The sequence below is a fragment of the Callorhinus ursinus genome, unplaced genomic scaffold (genome assembly GCF_003265705.2).
Source record: "Callorhinus ursinus isolate GAN/ISIS: 27379988/994484 unplaced genomic scaffold, GSC_fseal_2.0 scaffold19, whole genome shotgun sequence".
NCBI lineage: Eukaryota > Metazoa > Chordata > Mammalia > Carnivora > Otariidae > Callorhinus > Callorhinus ursinus.
This window is the reverse complement of record NW_027397081.1, coordinates 25,573,284-25,592,115: the sequence shown is the minus strand read 5'-3', so window position 1 is coordinate 25,592,115 and position 18,832 is coordinate 25,573,284. Positions and strand designations below refer to the sequence as shown.

General features: G+C 40.9%; 1 protein-coding gene across 3 annotated transcripts in view; it reads left to right on the top strand.

Moving 5' to 3' along the window:
• Window positions 1-18,832, top strand: part of PRDM10 (PR/SET domain 10) — a 104,355-nt gene that overhangs the window by 51,523 nt on the left and 34,000 nt on the right. For all 3 annotated transcript variants that reach the window (XM_073903985.1, XM_025893791.2, XM_025893792.2), the window contains 6 exons: window positions 1,086-1,327; window positions 2,785-2,988; window positions 7,881-7,953; window positions 9,969-10,086; window positions 13,688-13,817; window positions 14,569-14,811. In XM_073903985.1, coding sequence (XP_073760086.1) covers window positions 1,086-1,327; window positions 2,785-2,988; window positions 7,881-7,953; window positions 9,969-10,086; window positions 13,688-13,817; window positions 14,569-14,811 — 1,010 coding nt within the window. The remainder of the gene's footprint in view (window positions 1-1,085; window positions 1,328-2,784; window positions 2,989-7,880; window positions 7,954-9,968; window positions 10,087-13,687; window positions 13,818-14,568; window positions 14,812-18,832) is intronic.

The following is an 18,832-nucleotide window of genomic DNA, read 5'->3' as shown; positions in this document are numbered from 1 at the left end:
AAATTGGAAGTACCCATTTCCTAAGCCGGGTCATCACCCAGCTGGAGTTGGGTAAAATACAGTTGGCTAATTAAATGTGTTAAAGGTCATGAGTATGATGCCTCTGGGGTCCAGGCACTTTTCTCTGTTGTGTGGCCGTTTCCGTCAAGTTCTGGCTGTTAGTTTACGGGATAGGTGCTGCTGGGAAAGAGGGAGTGAGTGTGGATGCTTAGTGCAAAGTAATGACTCCTGAAAGGAGCTGAAATGGGTCCTGTCTGGGCTAAGCTGTGACATTCAAGACAATGAAGGATAGAATGCTAAATTCATTCATTTTAGCATTACCTTCACAGGATATGCGTTGAAGTCTCAAGCTGTACAGTGCTTTTTCTGTTTGAGTTAGACATGCCTAGACAATGAGGCTTCTATGACTCCTTTTGAAGAAACTGATTAAATGGTATTGTCAGAGTTTTTTTATTATTTTTTTCAAGACTTATTTATTTATTTTGAGAGACTGAGAATGAGAGAGAGAGAGAGAGAGAGAGAGAGCACGCACATGAGAGGGGGGAGGGTCAGAGGGAGAAGCAGACTCCCCGCCAAGCAGGGAGCCCAATGTGGGACTCGATCCCGGGACTCCAGGATCATGACCTGAGCCGAAGGCAGTCGCTTAACTGACTGAGCCACCCAGAGTTTTTTTTAATTGCTTTCCTGAGATATAATTTACATACTCTAAAATTCAAACACTCTATTTGTCTTATCAGATTTTGCAGCATTTATCCTAATAAGCTCTTCTTTTTTCTTTTTTCTTTTCAGACCTGTTATAATTGATTTGTAAATTTACTGGGCTACTATTTGACTTAATCTCCAGTAGAGAAATAAGTCACTGCCTGTGTATTATTTTTGGCAGGCACAACTAATTCTGCCTCATTTTAGAGGAAGAAGACGGGATTTTACTGGTCTGTGAAAGCTAGCGTGTGACAACGGAATGAATAGTGTAATTGTAGGAGTTTACTGAATTTTGGAATTTGGGGATTTTTCAGATTAGAACTTTGTACCTGAGATCAAGTGATGTTGAAGAATTTGACTTTAAGATTTTCTTCCTTTTGCAGGGTGTGAGGAGTGTAATAATGCACATTCTTCAGTGTGCCCAAAGCATGGCCCCTTGCATCCCATCCCTAACCGGCCTGTGCTCACTAGAGCGAGAGCAAGCCTCCCCCTGGTCCTCTACATCGACAGGTTCCTCGGAGGGGTGTTCTCCAAAAGGCGCATTCCTAAGCGCACCCAGTTTGGCCCTGTGGAGGGACCCCTCGTCAGGGAGTCTGAGCTGAAAGACTGTTACATTCATCTGAAGGTAACGTAGGTTTTATCATAGTTCACTCTTGTTCTTAATAACTTTTAAAGGGGTGTGTGTTTTCCTACTGGTTCTCTTAATTCAATTCTATAACTGTTGTTTGCTAGTATTTTTCTTTCTCTGCTTGGTTTTATTTTTTATTTTTGTTTTTTCTGCTTAATTTGTTTTGAATGGAAACATTTTCTCTCTCACCAATAAATTGGAGATTGCAGTCTCAGTCCCCTAAGGCATTCTATGAGTAATTCTGAGAGCTGTTGTTCATAGGGGCTGTATTAGTCTGCTAGAGCTGCTGTAACAAATACCACAGGCTGGGGGAGCTTAAAGAACAGAAATTTATTTTCTCACAGCACCTGAGCTGGAAGGCCAACAAGGTGCCAGCAGGGTTGGAGTCCCCTGAGGCCTTGCTCCTTGGCTTGCACACGGTCTCCTCTCTGGGTCCTCATGCCTTTACTCCGTGTGTGCACCCGTCCCTGGTGTCTCTCCCTGTGTCCTGATCTCCTTTTCTTGTAAGGACACCAGTCAGATTGGGTTAGGACCCACGCTGATGACTTAATTACTTCTTTTAACTTAGTTCCCACCTTAAAAGCCCTATGTCCAAACATAGTCACATACTGAGGAGTTAGGACTTTAACGTATGAATTTGGTGAGGGCACAACGGTCCATAATAGGGGCTTTGACAACTTTTTCTTTTCTTCTTCAAATGTAGACTCGTGTAATCTGCTAAGTACCAAAAAAGTTTTCAGGAAAACCCCTTTTCAGTTTTTGAAACAGGTCTGTTCTGTTGAGTCTTTTGTTAAAGAATAGTTCACTGTATGTTAAAGTATATTCATACTGATCTCTCTTCTTTACATTTGGGGCTTTTGCTTCTATCCAACCCCTGTGCTGTCTGCTTCTTGGAAAGCTACCCTGGAGAATCAAGAAAGGATACCGGGAAGGGAGAATATTTGGGGTGTGTTTTTTGAGAAGTCATTTGCTGTCATGGGGAGGTTTTCTTTGGTGAATGCTCAAGATCTTCAAGAAAGATTATTACTTTGTAAAGAGAAATACATATCACAAGACTACTCGTTATTAATGAATGCAGTTGAATCCCTGAAGTAAGCAACTTGAGAGGAACTAGAGAGTATTTTGCTTGTATTTCCTGGCTTACTTATAGTATTTTTTGATGTGTTGGTTAATGATGAAGCATCAGCTGAAGCTGTACGATGAGATTGTTAACTTGAACATTTTCCCAGGTGATTCTGCTCCAAGTGAGTCTTCAAAAAGTGGCCTTTTCCTTTTACACTTGGCAAGACACAATTCCTGGATCTTTCTAGATATAAAAGGAAGAATCAGGATATATGGTTAATTTCAGGAGTGGTATTTTGTATATTACTACATTAATGTATATCATATTAAAAGTTTTGTTTGTTTTTATTTTGTTTTTTTGGTGTGGCTTTTTACTTTCTCTTTGGTTGTAGGTTTCTCTTGATAAAGGGGACAGAAAAGACCGAGATTTGCATGAAGACCTGTGGTTTGAATTATCTGATGAGACCCTTTGTAACTGGATGATGTTTGTACGTCCAGCCCAGAATCACCTGGAGCAGAACCTGGTGGCTTACCAATATGGCCACCATGTGTATTACACCACAATAAAGAATGTAGAACCCAAACAAGAACTGAAGGTACAGTGCTGGTTCAGTGGTACCTTTATTAGGAATAGTGACCATTAAATGCCTTTATTATTCTTTTTTTCTTGGAAGGGGGGTTCTTACAAAAATGGTCCTTTCCTTATAATTCACTTACTTATTGAGTACCTGCTATGTACAGTACATTTACAATAATCCCATAAAAAAGCAATGAAAAGTACATGACTTTTGGGTTTGTCAAAGGCCTGCACTAAGGCATTCAGCCCAGGGGTAAAGAAGTAGATGTGTTTAGGGAGCAGACTGGTATTTGTGATGGAGTGATTAAAGTTGAGGTCACTTAACGTTATTTACACACTCAAGAAGAATTAGTTGGAAACAGGAGATCTTATAAAATGGAATTTAGATGTACCAGTTAGATTCCTTTACCTGAATGCTTCATTTTACCCTAAGAATTCTATGCACTGACTTCTGATTTCAGAAATATATTCTTTGGGGATAACTCTGTAGGAATTTGTCTAATACTAACTTTTGATGACACAATTAAAATTCTGTTGTAATTCTAAGGGAAAATTCCTGATTAGATGAAAAAGAGGTGAGAAATGATTTTATCAGTACATGAACACTGAATCGCACAATGCTGCAATGTGGTAAAAGTGACAAATAGATACCTCTTTGGGGGAGAACAAAGACCTAGACTTTGTTCAAAAGCTATACAAAACCTGTGTCTTTGTAGAAGGAGATTCATATCTCACATCATCTATCCCAATAAATTCTTGATATCCACGTGACTACTTCTTGACTGTGGAGGGGAGATTATGTTCTCTCCTAAGGAGTAGATAGGACTGTAGAGGTAAAGACAGGCAGAAACAAGTAAGAATATAATAGTGTAGTGTAATGAACAACCAAAACACTAGATGAAAAGGAAGCAACAGAGTGGGAGAAATCTTTGTAATACATGTTAAAAGGTTTAAAAATAAAAACTGAGGGGCGCCTGGGTGGCTCAGTTGGTTAAGTGGCTGCCTTGGCTCAGGTCATGATCCCAGGGTCCTGGGATCAAGCCCTGCATCGGGCTCCATGCTCAGCGGGAAGCCTGCTTCTCCCTCTCCCACTCCCCCTACTTGTGTTCCCTCTCTCGCTGTCTCTCTCTCTCTGTCAAATAATAAATACAATCTTTAAAAAAAATTAATAAATAAAAATAAAAACTGAGGGGCACCTGGGTGACTCAGTCAGCTGAGCCTCTGACTCTTGACTTCAGCTCGGATCATGATCTCTGGGTCCTGAGATCAAGCCGCATATCAGGCTCCGTGCTGAGCACGGGGTCTGCTTGTCTCCCTCCCTCTGCTCCCCACCCCCCCTGCTTGCTCTCTCTGTCTCTCAAATAAATAAAATCTTAAAAAAAAGGAATAAAAACTGAGATGGTTGGGTTGGGTGTCTGACTTTGGCTCAGGTGTGATCTAGGGGTTGTGGGATCAAGCCTCATGTCTGGCTCTGCACTCGGTGGGGAGTCTGCTTGAGATTCTCTCTCCACTCTCCCTCTGCCCCTACCTCCCTCAAATAAGTAAATACATCTTTAAAACAAAACAAGAATGAAAACTGAGAGAAAATACCTCTAACCTCTCTGGTATCCACATGGACACATGAATACAGGGGATAGACTTTATTTGGAGGAGAAATCAATAGTAAAGGAAAGGTCAAAATTTTTTCCAGTGTTAATAATTTTAAAACCCTTAAAACAACTATGAGTTACTATTTTTGTTAATTTAAATTACCAAAAATAAATGGATGCAGTACAGTGAATGTGAGGGTTTAAAATATAGGGACATTTGTCACAGAATTGCAGTATTTTATAGAATATTTCTGGCAGTGTATAGTAAAAATGTTCATGGCTGAATAAACCTAATCCTTGAAAATTAGTCTGAGGAAATAATTATAAACAAAGATAGAGCTAGATAGATTCTAATTTTGTAATGCTGTGTTTCGCTGATTCGAACACCAGTGACTTTAAGATAAAACATTATTTTATACACCATTAAGAAAAAATATGCCGCTATTTAAGCTAAGGTTATAGTGCTTATTTTTATCACCAAAAAGAGTAGTTTTCTACTAACTGCAGGAGCTGTGTTAGACTTATTTAGAGATAATTTTGAAATCCTATCACATTTCTGCATACTTAAAAAGGCAAATATAAGCAAAATAAATTGGCTGACATATAAACTGCCTTGTGTACAGTCTTTTTTTTTTTTAAACTGAATCACTATTTTACTTTGTCATTTGTGTTTTGTACATCTCTCGTCTTCTATGCCATCAAGATATTGATGATGCTGTATTATTTTTAAAATAAGTGATCCACTGTTGCCTGTGGGGTATTTTTCCAAATGACTTGATGGCGTTTCTGTACAAGTTTTGACCCTGTGTTTTCCCACTGACTGAACCCATATGTGTCTTTTTCTCAATTAAAACATGTGTCTTTGGAAATTAAGTGACTTTTGATTAAGTCAGTAGGAAGTTTCCTGACAATTTGATGTTTGATGTATTAACAGAGGTCCTACAAGGTGATCACACCAACCTTGTATTCCATATATATATATATATTTTTTTTTTTTTAAATTCTGAGGAAATGGCTTTTTTTTTTTTTTTTTTGGCTTTCTTTTGCGTTGCTTGTCAAGTGTTAACAAGTCATGGAGTGCCAGAGCTCCTGAATGAGATGAGAGCAATGCAAAGAGCTTGGCTGGGTTTGTGCAGGAGCAATGAGCAACAAGTAAAAGAAAGCCACATCACAAGAGTGATTGCAGAATGCCGTGGAGGTGGTTTTTGAGATGCTAAAATATGAAAAATACACATTTTGGAATTGATGGACTAGGGTAGAATTTATAAGCAAAATGATGAACTATCTCAAAATCCAACTATAGGTCATGGTCAAGTAAATTATAGAACATAGACTCTGTCGTAGAATATTATTCCACACTTAAAAATGGAGTCTCAATATAAATATTTACTTATAGTTAAAATAGTGTTCCATAACAATTATATACGATTAATTCATTTAGTGATTAACATATTGAACTCCTACTGTGTTTCAGACACTAGGAAAAGATAGACTGGTGTTTGTGTTCAGGGAGCTTGTATTCTAGAGGGGAAGTGGGCAGAAGGATGTAAGTAAGCAAATACAGTTGACGCTCGAACAAAACAGAGATTAGGGGCACCGACCCCTTGGGCAGTTGAAAATCTACATGTAACTTTTGACTCTAATAGTTAACCGTTAATAGCCTACCACTGATTGGAAGCCTTACCAATAACATAAACAGTTGATTAACACAGATTTCGTATGTTGTATGCATTATATACTGTATTCTTACAATAAAGTAAACCAGAATAAGGAAGATGTTAAGACAATCTTAAGGAAGAGAAAGTGCATTTATGATACTGTACTAAAAAAAATCTGCGTGTAAGCGGAGCCATGCAGTTCAAACCTCTGTTGTTCAAGGGTCAACTGTAAAAACAAATAGTGGTTAAATGCTATGAAGGAAACAAATGGTGCAAAAAGAGCAGGTAGCAGGAAAGGGACCAGTTTACAAATGCTGGAGAGGGAAGGCCTTGCTGAGGAGAAAATAATGAGGCTGGGGACTATGGAATGGGAAGGGAGGGACCAGCACTGTAGAAGGGTTTGCAGAGGCAAAGGGGAAGAACCCAACACTTCCGATGGTAGACCAGCAAGGAGAAAGGTTGAGGTGGGAAAGACCTTGGCCTGTTTGAGGAGCTGCAAGAAGGCTCTCTTGTTGAAAGGTGGTAAGGGAGAATGGTAAGAGCGGGAATAGATCATAGCGCCCTTTGGAGCCCATCATCGAGCACTGCAGGTTTTTTATGAGTGAGAAGCTGTTTAAGCATGAGAAGGATGAAATCTGATTGCGTTTTAAGATGCCCTCTTTGCTCTTGTGTGAAGAATGGGTTGGCGGAAGCAAGAGTGGAAAAGGGGAAGCTCACTAGAAGACGATCCAGGCAGGAGCCCATCTAGACATGGATCTTGGTGGGAGAAGCAGAGATGAAGAACATCCGAGCAGTTCACAGCTCTTGCTGAAGGATGACAGAAGAACACTGAGAAATCCGAGATAACTTTTAGGTGTCAAGTGTGAGCAGCTGGGTGAAAGGCAGGGTATTTATTGAGATGAGGAATATGGGCAGGGGCGGGGATGCGATAAGGAAGCATCTAGAATTCAACTCTGGACATGCCAAGTTTGAATTGTTTGTGAAACATGCCAAATACCAGGTAGGCAGTAGAATGTATGTAGAGGGAACAGAAGAGGAGAGCCTGGGACGGAGATATTAATTTAGAATTGCTTGGAAATGGATGGGATCACTTTAGGGAAAAATAAGAAGGCCCTGGACTTGGATTAAGCTTTGAGGAAGCTTAGAGAGGAAGAGGGAGAGGAAGGAGAGCCAGACGAGGAGACTGAGCAGAAATAGCCAGTGGGGTAGGAGGAAGGAAGAGACTCAGGAGGGCGCGGTCGCATTTGAAATCATCCTCGGGGATCCCAGCAAGAGCTGTTTGGTGGAAGTCATGATGATTGCAGCTGTGTAAAAACCCATGTTTACATACAGATAAAACAACCAGAAGAGGCTATGTTTTATTTTGATGAAGAGACTATTAATATTATCTCTTATGAAGTTGTTCTAATAACAAAAACAATTTTTTTTTGAAAAAAGGAGAAAGAAAACACACAGTGAGTGTGTCTTGGCAAATGCACTTCCTGACCGACCATCTGGTGTTAAAGAGATTGGCTCACAGTGCGATTTTGTTGTTGTTGTTGTTTGTTTTTCATGGGTTGTGGGAAAGCCTGAATTGTTTTGTGTAAACAGGAGAAAGAGTGTAAGCATGCAAAGAACATTTGGTGATGTCCTTTAGTTCTTCATGATGTACTTGGTTCTTGCAGGTGTGGTATGCTGCATCCTATGCTGAGTTTGTGAACCAGAAAATTCATGACATTTCTGAGGAAGAAAGGAAAGGTGGTTGGACTTTCTATTTTCTATTTTCTATATGAATTCTAAATTGTATATATTACATCATTATGCAACCTCCAATTTTCCTATCTCAGTATATTTATAAGAGTCCAGTAGGTTTTTTTTTTTCAGCTACACATCCTTGTCTAATCCTAGGATCGAATGACAGTGACATATTTACATTTCTTTCACGGGTGGCTGGAATATAGTATTTAATATAATGAAAACCTCCAAATACTAAATTAGAACCTAGACCTGAGGACGATCTCTATCTAGATTTAATCATCTCTGAGGACACTAGCAAGGCAGGCATTGCCTTTGTTTTTAATGTAAATATTACCGAAGTATAAATTACATACAAAAAAGTGCAAAAATCGTAAGTCTACAGTTTGATGAATTTTCACAAAGTGAGCACACCTGTGTAACCTGTACCCAGATCAAGAAACAGAACGTGGCCAGTACTCTGGAAGTCCCTTGTGCCTTCTTCACTCTCAGGTGTAACTAATATCCTGACTTCTAATACCATGGATATAATATGCTCATTATCAAACTTCATATAACTAGACTTATGTATGTTCTGGGAATCTTTTGCTCGACATGTTTGTGAGATTTATCCATATTGTTGTATATTATTGTAATGTGTTCATTCTCATTGCTATTTGGTAGTCTAGTGTATGGCTATACCATAATTAATGCATCTGTTTCACTGTAGATGAAAATCTGGGTGTACAGTGCAATTCTGACACTTACCTGGGTTAGGTCACACGGTGCAGATTAAGGGCCGAGTCTTTCACAAGACTCTTCACTTCAGGTACCAGCTACAAGCTCTGGTGTTCCCATGCCACCTGCATTTCTGACCAACTAACTACAATTTAGGGAGCTAGAACCTTCTTAGGCTTGATTTTCTAGAATGACTCACAGAACTCAGAAAAGTGCTATACTTATGATTATACAGTTTTATATAAAGGATACATATCAGGACCAGCCAAATGAAGAGGTGCTTAGGGCAAGGTTTGTGTGGGTCCCAAATATGAAGCTTCCATGTCCCATGTCACCTCCGTGGCACATTGATGTATGGTTACCAACCCAGGAAGCTCACCTGAGCTTCAGTGTCCAGAGGTTTTATTGAGGCATCGTGACATAGGCATGGTTGATAGAATCATTGGCTGCATGATTGAACTTACTCTGCAGCTCTTTCTCCCTGGCCGATACCACCTGGCTTAAAGTTCCAACCCTGTGTAATCAGATGGTTTGACTTTTGGGCCCAGGCAGCCCCCATCTTGGGCCATATTAGGAGAAACTCACGTATGGTCAAAGACTACCACGAATAACGACGACACTCCTGTTATGTGGGATATTCCAAAGACTTAGAGGTTGTTTGCCAGGAACCAGGGACAAAAGCCAGCCAAATTCTTTATTGTACAACATGGTTGTTTCTAGTTTGGGACTATTTTGAAGAGTGCCACCGTGAACATTTGTATACATGTCTTTCTTTTAGTGAACATACATGCATATTTTTGTTGGTGTGCATTCAGGAGTGGCATTGCTGGAACTGGATGTGCTGATGGTCAACTTTAGTAGATACTTTAACATTTTGCTAAAGTAATTATATTAGGCATTGACTTTTAAGGGTTTTTTTGTGTGTGTGTGATAAAAGAGGCCTTCAGCTTATGAACCCTGGATCAGAATCACTAAGTTATCTGAATACAGATTTCCATTGTAGCACTTTCTGCCTTTCCAGTGTGGTGAGGCTCTATGTGTGTGTCTGTTGGGGAGATGGGAGACGGTCCTATGACAGAGTTTGGTCCTTCGATGTCTTACATGAATATAGAAGAAAATAAGATCTTACTCTTGTCAAAGTGTAGCCTTTGATTTTCTAACAAAACAGTGATGCAAATAGCAGACACTATGTTTGTGAACACCGGGCTACATGAGATGAGAATGGTGGGGATACTGGGCATTTGAGTTTTATTGCTGTCTATTAATCATCAGCCATTATGATTTCTCTCCTGTGACTGCAGTTCTTCGTGAGCAAGAGAAGAATTGGCCCTGCTATGAATGTAACCGCCGATTTATAAGCTCGGAGCAGTTGCAACAGCATCTCAATTCCCATGATGAAAAACTTGATGTGTTTAGCAGGTATCAGAAGGTTTCGCAAACTTAATTGTTAAAGGTCCAGATTCATTTCCATATTGTCAGTAAGCTAACGAGTGTTTCTGTGTGTAGACAGGTAATCAGGTGGACTGCAGAGGGAAATTTCTAATCTGTCATTTCCCTTTGCCCGCCCCCATCCTCATCTACTATTGATTTTTTTCCCAGCATAATCAGAGTACCCAGCAATAGGAGATCCTTCCCCCTTAATTAAGCCTCCTCTAAGAGATTCTGGGATGGGAATTCTTGAGATAGCATACACTCTGCATCTCTGATTTGCAAACTTTTTTCAGAAGTAGGATTCCTTCATCAAACTAAATCGTAGGTTTCATTCCATTGTACAAAAAAGATAGATCAGAGAGAATCCTTTTTTGGGGGGGCGGTGAGCAGATCAGGTAGGCCTTATGGATAATGGTAAGAAATTTGGATGTTATTCTAAGTGTAATAAGAAGTCTTTAAAGGATTCGGATCAGAGAGTATCTGTGATGTGAATTATATGTTGAAACGTCATGCTGGGTGAACATTAAAATGTCACTTTTGCTTTCATTGAATGAAGAGCGAAGACAGGGAGTCCAGTTGGAAGCTATTTTAACAGTTCAGGTGAAGAAGGAGAGTACTTTGGAATGGGGTGGCACCAATGGGACCATCTTTTTTTTTTTTAAAGATTTTATTTATTTATTTGAGAGAGAGAATGAGAGAGAGAGAGAGAGAGAGAGCACGAGAGGGGGGAAGGTCAGAGGAAGAAGCCGACTCCCTGCTCAGCAGGAAGCCTGATGCGGGACTTGATCCCGGGACTCCAGGATCATGACCTGAGGCGAAGGCAGTCGCTTAACCAGCTGAGCCACCCAGGCGCCCGAGGGTTGCCATCTTTTACTGGATTCGAAAAGAGAGGAGATGGTATGACACGGCGTTTAGCAAAGTGGGAAGATCCGTGTTCTAGGGAATTACAGTATGACTGCCTGTGATCATACTGTTAAGAGCTCACTTGAGGTTCATGGTCATGACGTTAAAGTGAGACCGTTAGCATGGATGTATGTCATTGTCCAGCTTCGTCTGCTGCAGTGATGCCCTTGCCGAGCAGCCAGGGAATGGGATTGCCCAGGGAGGTGGTTTCGCCAACACAGCAGGAGTGATGGAACAGCAGTGGGGATGACAATCAAGAGCATATAGGAGGGAGTGATTACAGGGATGACTTTGGAGTTTATGCATGGACGAAGGGAGAGAAAACATCAAGAGGATGTAGGACTGCAAACAGGTGACAGAAGGACTAGGTGGGAAGTGGTAGTGAGATGCAAGGATTGTTGAGTCCAGGTATTTGCGTGTCTGAGCTAGAAAGGTAGAGATAGCATGAGGGTGGCGCTGCATGGAATTGGGGTAAGGGGGGGGACTCTGTACTTATCGAAGATAACAAGGTCTAGGGTATGACCATAGGAGTAAATGTCTGAGGTGGGTGGAGGGAACAGTGATGGTTAAATCACTCCCTGTCAGGTGTCTCTAGAACTCTGTTCATGGCTCTATTACAGCACTTTCTATATTGTGATGTTTTTTGTTTTTTAAGATTTTATTTATTTATTTGACAGAGAGAGACACAGTGAGAGAGGGAACACAAGCAGGGGGAGTGGGAGAGGGAGAAGCAGGCTTCCTGGTGGAGCAGGGAGCCCGACGCGGGGCTCAATCCCAGGACCCTGGGCCCACGACCCGAGCCGAAGGCAGACGCTTAACGACTGAGCCACCCAGGCACCCCTATATTGTGATGTTTTTTGGTTTGTGTGTCTGCTGCCTCTGCCGGACTTCTGAGGGCAAGAACTGTCACATATGACTTGTCTTTATTGCCTAGCATGGGGCATGCGTGACACATGGTATATAAAGATATTTGTTGGCTGGCTATTAAAAAGAAATTTGAGACAATTAGGAAAATTTGACCTTTGACTAGATTTAATAATACTGAGCAAGTATCAGATTTTTAAGGTGTGATAATGGTATTGTGGTATATACATATATACACACACACACACATATTTATATATTCCATATAAACTTATATATATGGAATATATAAAGAAGAGTCCTTATATTGTAGAGACATATTTGTGGAAATATTTGCAGATGAAATGATGGTCTGGGACTTACTTCAAAATAGTCTGATGGGTATGTGTGTGTGGGAAACAGCCCGGGGAGGGTGATGTGTGGTGGAATAAAATTAGCCATGAGTAGCTAAGTATTGAAATCAGGTAATGGGTACATTGGGTTCATTATGTACGTTGGGTTCTACATTTACCTAGGTTCAGAATTTTCTATGATAAAGAGTCTTAAAAATTCTGGAACAACATAGAATTTTTGTTAAGTTGCTAAATAGATAAGTGGAGGAATAAAACATGATCTGATCAATTTTATACATATCTCTCACACACATCTTTTTTCTCTTCTCTTCTAATTCCAGTGATGTGAATTAGTTAATATACAGTGTTATATTAGTTTCAGGTGTTCAATATAGAGATTCAGCAGTTCCATATATTACTCAGTGTTCATCAAGTAAGTGTACTCTTAATCCTCTCACATTCATCTTCTAAAAGAGATTTTAATGATACGCTTTCTGAATTTCTTTATTGAGGAATTTTTATATGCTAGAAATCTATTAAATAAGATAAAATTTACTTGGTGTTTACTAGGCATATTATGGAACAATTGAGTTAGAAATTTGTTTTGACCTGCCAAAAGCTTATAGCAAAACAAGAAAGTTCTTTTGAATCTAGTTGCATTTCTTGGAAGGAATAGGAAGTGAAGCAAGGGGAAAAGAGGGAAAGAATGGAATCTTGTCTCCAGGAACACGCTTAAGGCTTAGCGTGTTCTGTCCTGTCTGCATTTCTCACATCATTTCAGAGATGTGTTTGTGCTTACAGAATTTTCAGTAACAAAATGGTGTCAGTGCTCTGAGGTTTTGTTTTTTTTTTTAAAGATTTTATTTATTTGACAGAGAAGGAGACAGCGAGAGAGGGAACACAAGCAGGGGGAGTGGGAGAGGGAGAAGCAGACTTCCCACTGAGCAGGGAGCCCGATGCGGGGCTCGATCCCAGGACCCTGGATCGTGACCTGAGCCGAAGGCAGACGCTTAACAACTGAGCCACCCAGGTGCCCAGTGCTCTGAGTTTTTAATAGCTCAATTTAAGACCTCTCTGGGCTATATAGATGGCAAGGATGAGATATTTAGAAAGTGTATATTATCAGGGCATCTGCGTGGCTCAGTCAGTTAAGCAGCCTACTCTTGATCTCGGGTGGTAGGATTGAGACCTACATTGGACCCTGCACTCAACGCCTGGAGTCTGCTTGTCCCTCTCCCTGCCCCTCATCCCGCTTATGTGTGCTTACACTCTCTCTCTAAAAAAACCAAAAAAAATCTTTAAAAAAAATCTTTTAAAAAAAGAAAATGCATATTATCAAAATGATTGTTCCCAGTAGAAAAAAGAATCAGAAAAAGTAATAGAATGAGAGGAAATCAAGATTTGGGGCTCATCAGCACCAGTGAGGGAAAATATTTATTAGGGAGTACTATGTAACCATGAATACTTATAACCTAATCTTTTGTCCCCAGAACAAGAGGCAGAGGAAGGGGACGAGGCAAGAGGCGATTTGGCCCTGGTCGACGGCCAGGACGCCCTCCAAAATTTATCCGCTTGGAAATAGCCAGCGAAAATGGGGACAAATGTGACGACGGGACACAGGTACTGGGGGAGGAAGAACTCCTTGTTAGATGCCTGCTCCGGGGACTTGGAACTATTACCAGGCTTCAATACAAATGCCTCCTGGAGGCTGATGGTCCTGCCATGTATGCACTTGGCTGCTTGTTAATTAGACATGACTGGGGGAAGGCAAGAAGAATATGTTTTCAAAAAAACCAGAATGTATTCTTGAATGTTACAACAAAAACCCAACTTTGCTGCCCTCAAGATTTGAAATTGGGGGCGCCTGGGTGGCTCAGTCAGTTAAGTATCTGACTCTTGATTTTGGTTTAGGTCACAATTTCAGCTCAGGTTATGATCTCTCAGGGTCATGAGACTGAGCCCCATGTTGGGTTCTGTGCTGGACGTGGAGCCTGCTTAAGATTCTGTCTCTCCCTCTCCCTCCTCCTCCCCGCCCCCCGCCCGCCCCCCCGCCAGCCACCAAAAAAAGGAGTTGAAATTGTCCAAAGATATTGTTGGGGGATGCTGTTTAATCAGTTTAAACAGTTAAAATGATCTTATTCCAGAAGAGTTCTCCTGTCAGTCTTTTCCTCATGAAGTGATCTGGAATATCTCCCAGTTTTACATCCTGTGGATAGTTACCTAATCTTGGATAGTTTTCCCAGAAGGAGAATATTTTTTTTAAATCTAGAGATTTAAAAAATAAGCAGCAATTCTAAATCTTAGCTGACACTCTCTCTAGCGCAAGTCTCTATCTAGCTGGGGAAATAATTCCTGGTTATTGCAATTTCAGGACTTGCTACATTTTTCCACCAAGGAGCAGTTTGATGAGGCTGAGCCAGCTACTCTGAATGGGCTGGATCAACCAGAACAGCCCACTCTCCCCATCCCTCAGCTGCCACAGGAAACCCAGCCTTCTTTGGAACACGAGCCAGAAACTCATAGCCTACATCTGCAGCCCCAGCATGAGGAGAGCCCGCTGCCCACCCAGAGCACTCTGACGGCGGATGACATGCGCAGAGCCAAGCGTATCCGAGTAAGTGGGAAGCAGAGCTCCTCCCTCACGAGATGCTGCCCTTTCTCCAGTCAACTGGCTTTCTGGGTGCCATGTTTTCCCAACTTACTCACCATCTGCTTTGAAATCGTGCATCTAGCCTACGACACACTCGATCCCCTTATCTAGGAATAATGTGTTATCTGCTTCTCAGTGTCTTTGTGTCCTGTGACAGGCTGGAATGGCTGGTCCTAGATTCCATCAATTTAGTAATGACACAGAAGCCTGGCTTTTGGCAGCTTCTGGACTAGTATGGTTCAAGTAGGATAGCTCTCTGGATCCCTAACCTCACAGATTGGAAATGGGGAAATAAGTGTATTTAATTGTAGTAATTATTTACACCGAAGCCACTCTAATCCATGCCTACTGGTGGCTCTGAGATTAATTTTGGGTAAATGAATTTGGTTGTCTACAGTTTCCAAGGGGAGACTAGCAAATGTCATTACTCATCAATGCAAAGGGACCCGTGTCCATGTTGCTGTGGCAGGTACAGTTTACACACCTGGGACAGCTTGAAGTTAAGCACCAGGTTCGGGAGTTGATCAGTGTTTGACTTCTGTGGCCTGTGTCTCGACTCTAGAGCATGCGGCCCCACGTTGTCCGTGGCCTCCAGGTCAGATGTGTGTTCCTCTTACCTCACAGATAGCATGGGAGTCTGAGTTAGTTCCTGGAGGGGATGCATGTAGAGAACAATAGGGTTTTGTGGGATAAGCGCATGTGCTGACCAATTTCCATCCAGAAAACAAGTACTTACACCACTGTCTATGGCAGTGGTATATACTTTTATTGTACTTTATGTGTGGCTAGAAAGAGACTTTTTGGTAAAACTTTCCAGGCTTTACAGTTTCTAGAGAGGTGATTGTTCTAGCTTATGTTTCTTTTGGTCTTCTCATTTGCCTACGTTTAGCTTATATTTCTCATTTGCCTATAGGCTAGAAGGGACCTTGGAAAATAGTCGAGTCCCTGCCTTCCTATAAAAATACATTTAAACATTTATAGCTATATAATAACATTGAAAGGTTGTCAGCACTCTGAGGCTAAGTAGCCTTTATAAGGGTCCTGTGATGGAAACATATAATATTTTTGGCTCCATGTATATTCTTTCAAAAGGCTATGGAAACATACATGAATATAGACCAGAAAGGCAAAAAAACTATGAGTTAATACCTTCCTAATCCATCATTCTACATTATTTCCCAATCTGCATTTTACTCTTGCTCCATGACTGTCTTTTCTGCTTTGGCCATTCTGATTTTTCACTAAGTCCAGAGAAATGCCTACAAGATTTAATTTTTTTGCCGAAAAAACAAAAACAACCCCAAATAAAAGCCCACACATGTAGTGAAGTTGTGGTTGTACAAGCCTGGTGTAGCTCTGTGTTCGTATCCTTCAGTGCATTGGGTGACTGGTTTGGGTACAAGGTTCCTTGTGTCAAAGCAAAAGCCATGTGCACTTGGCTTTTGGAGGTCAGTCTTAGTTGAGCTCTTGTGTTTTTTCTTCTCACACATTCTAAGAATTAGGGCTATGTATTTTTTCATCTTTTCTATCCAGATTGGTAATGACCAACTGAATGGAAGTCTTCCAACCCAATTGGTAATGTAACTATTTTTCTCTCCTCTAATGCTGCCTGCTCAGCTGGAGCTGCAGGTAGGTTCGTTTCCTGTGTTCCACACAACAGAACGTTATTGAAGTGTTTGCCTGACCTGATGTTCTTTGCGACCTGTGTCTACTAAATCCTGGTGGGATCTATAGTAAATACAAACTAGTTAATGCATAGCCATCTATTTTCAGATAGACCGATAAATAAATTGTGGGTAGCAGATTCCTCCTACCCCAAACGAAGGGTAGGACTAAGTGATCTCCAGGATCCCATCCAGTTCTACAACAATTTGGGTGACTTATGGAATGGTAGTGAGATCTGACTATATACTCAGCCCTAGGCTGTGGACACAATGCAGTTTTCACATGAGTCCTGTTCGCTAGGAGCTTACAGTCTAATTTGGGAGATAGTGCTCATGTAATGGCTCTTATAGTCAAGGGCTAAATTTGAAAGTGTAGCCTATAATTGCTATAGGAACTGGGAAATGAGAAAGGCCAAAGAAAGATGAGAAGGAGTCAGGGAATAGTTCATGGATGAAGCAAGCCTTAAATGGTCTGGGAGAGAGACAGGAAGAAGGTAGGCTGTTTCCAGGGCTGTTGGCCATAGGATCAAAGGCCAGCACATAGGCATGTGCTTGCAGTGGTTTGGGGACAGTGCACATCGTAGCTTGACCCTAGCGTGGGGTGCCAGTTGAAGGACAGTGGAGAGTGAGATACATTGGTAGGGCTAGCCAACTAAAGGCTTTGAAGGCCAGATAGAAAACAGGCAGAGAAAAGTGAGGAAAAAAAAAAAAAAGCCAACAAACAAACAGGATTGATTTCCTTTTGGTGTCAAGATCAAAATAATATGAAAAGTGATCAAGAATTAATTTCCCTTAGCTATTTATATCAAATTTTAGAAATATTATAGGTCTTTGTTTGCAAAGAATCTGTTGTCTTAGAATTCGTTTCAGTGTGAGTTGAATCCCCCATCACAGATTTTAGCAACTGTAGCACTTTGGCACCCTAGAGTACCTTATGGACCGTATGGTATGGTGTGCCTGGCTGATGGCAACTCAGGGATCAGAAGATCCATAATGGATCCATCTGTGCTACTTCTGCCACTTTTCATGGCTTCTTCTAGAAATGTGTGCCAGCATAGCTCTGAGCTACAGAGGATACCTTAGAGTAGAAATGGCCTGCAAGTGGGTCAAGGGGTGGGAAAGTTTCAGCATTTTCACTACCTTGTACTGTGTGGATTACATGAGGATCACCAGATCAGAGAAATATGATCTTCAGGGCTCCATGGGAATTAGAAAGACAACAAGAACAAGGTTTGTGGACAGAACTAAGAACGTGCAGCCCAGTGGCTGGTTAGCGATCAAGTGTCTGAGGACACTCAAACTAATCAGAAATGACAGAAGACTTATTAGCATAATAGTCCAAAACAAAAACGAGTTCTAGATTTGGCACCCGAATAGGAGTGGAATCCCCAGTGGGACCAAGATCAATTGTACATTGTGTCTGCCCTTGGAAACCTTATTGAACTTGGATAAAGGAAATGATTCTTACATGCTGAAAGCACTCTAAATCTTGAATGTCTGAATCTCAGGATAGTATTTGTTTATTTGCAATATTTCCATTAAGTTTTGAAAGTAGCCAGAATAGTGAGAGCTTTTTGTAAAATAAATATTTGTTCAGATAGAGTAAAAAGATTGGGTAACTGCTGAACAGTATAATAAAGTGCCAGAAATCTCTGTGACTGATGTGAGAATGGTCTGCTATTACAGATCTCTGCAGGTGCTGTAAAAGAGACTTTGAAAGAATTCTTTTTGTTTTTCATATGAAATACATTTCATTAATTCTGGAGTTTTTATTGAACACTTCCTATGAGCTAAGCTATAGTTTAAGGGCTCTAGATACAAAGGAGGGTAAGATATAATGCAGTCCTGCCTCAGTCAACTGGGGAAGACAACAGAATTTCTAAATACCTCCTCAAGATAAATGAGTAGGTGCAGTATCTCTCCCGGCCCCATGAAAGACCCTGAGGAGGAAGTTTTCAGTCATACAGTAACTGTGTTCAGAATTTTCATTAAAGAAAAAATTATTATTTTGCTTTTTTCTGAATGATTTTTTTCACATTAAATTTAGCTTAGAAGTTGGGGTTAAGCATGGTTCATTGTACCAATAATGCATTAAGGTCTCCATTAATCCTTCAGTTACTAGTCCCTTAGTCACACAGGCTCACCCATTCACAGAAATATTTTATGAGGGATTCCCCCCCCCCATAGCTTTCTAGAGCTTTCCCTGTGGTATTTTGAAGAACCTATGAATGAGTCTTCATTATAGCATAACTAAAACATTGACGCTCTATTCCCTGTGTGAAAGATGATTCTGTTGATCTGCTCTCTGCAGAGCATGAGTT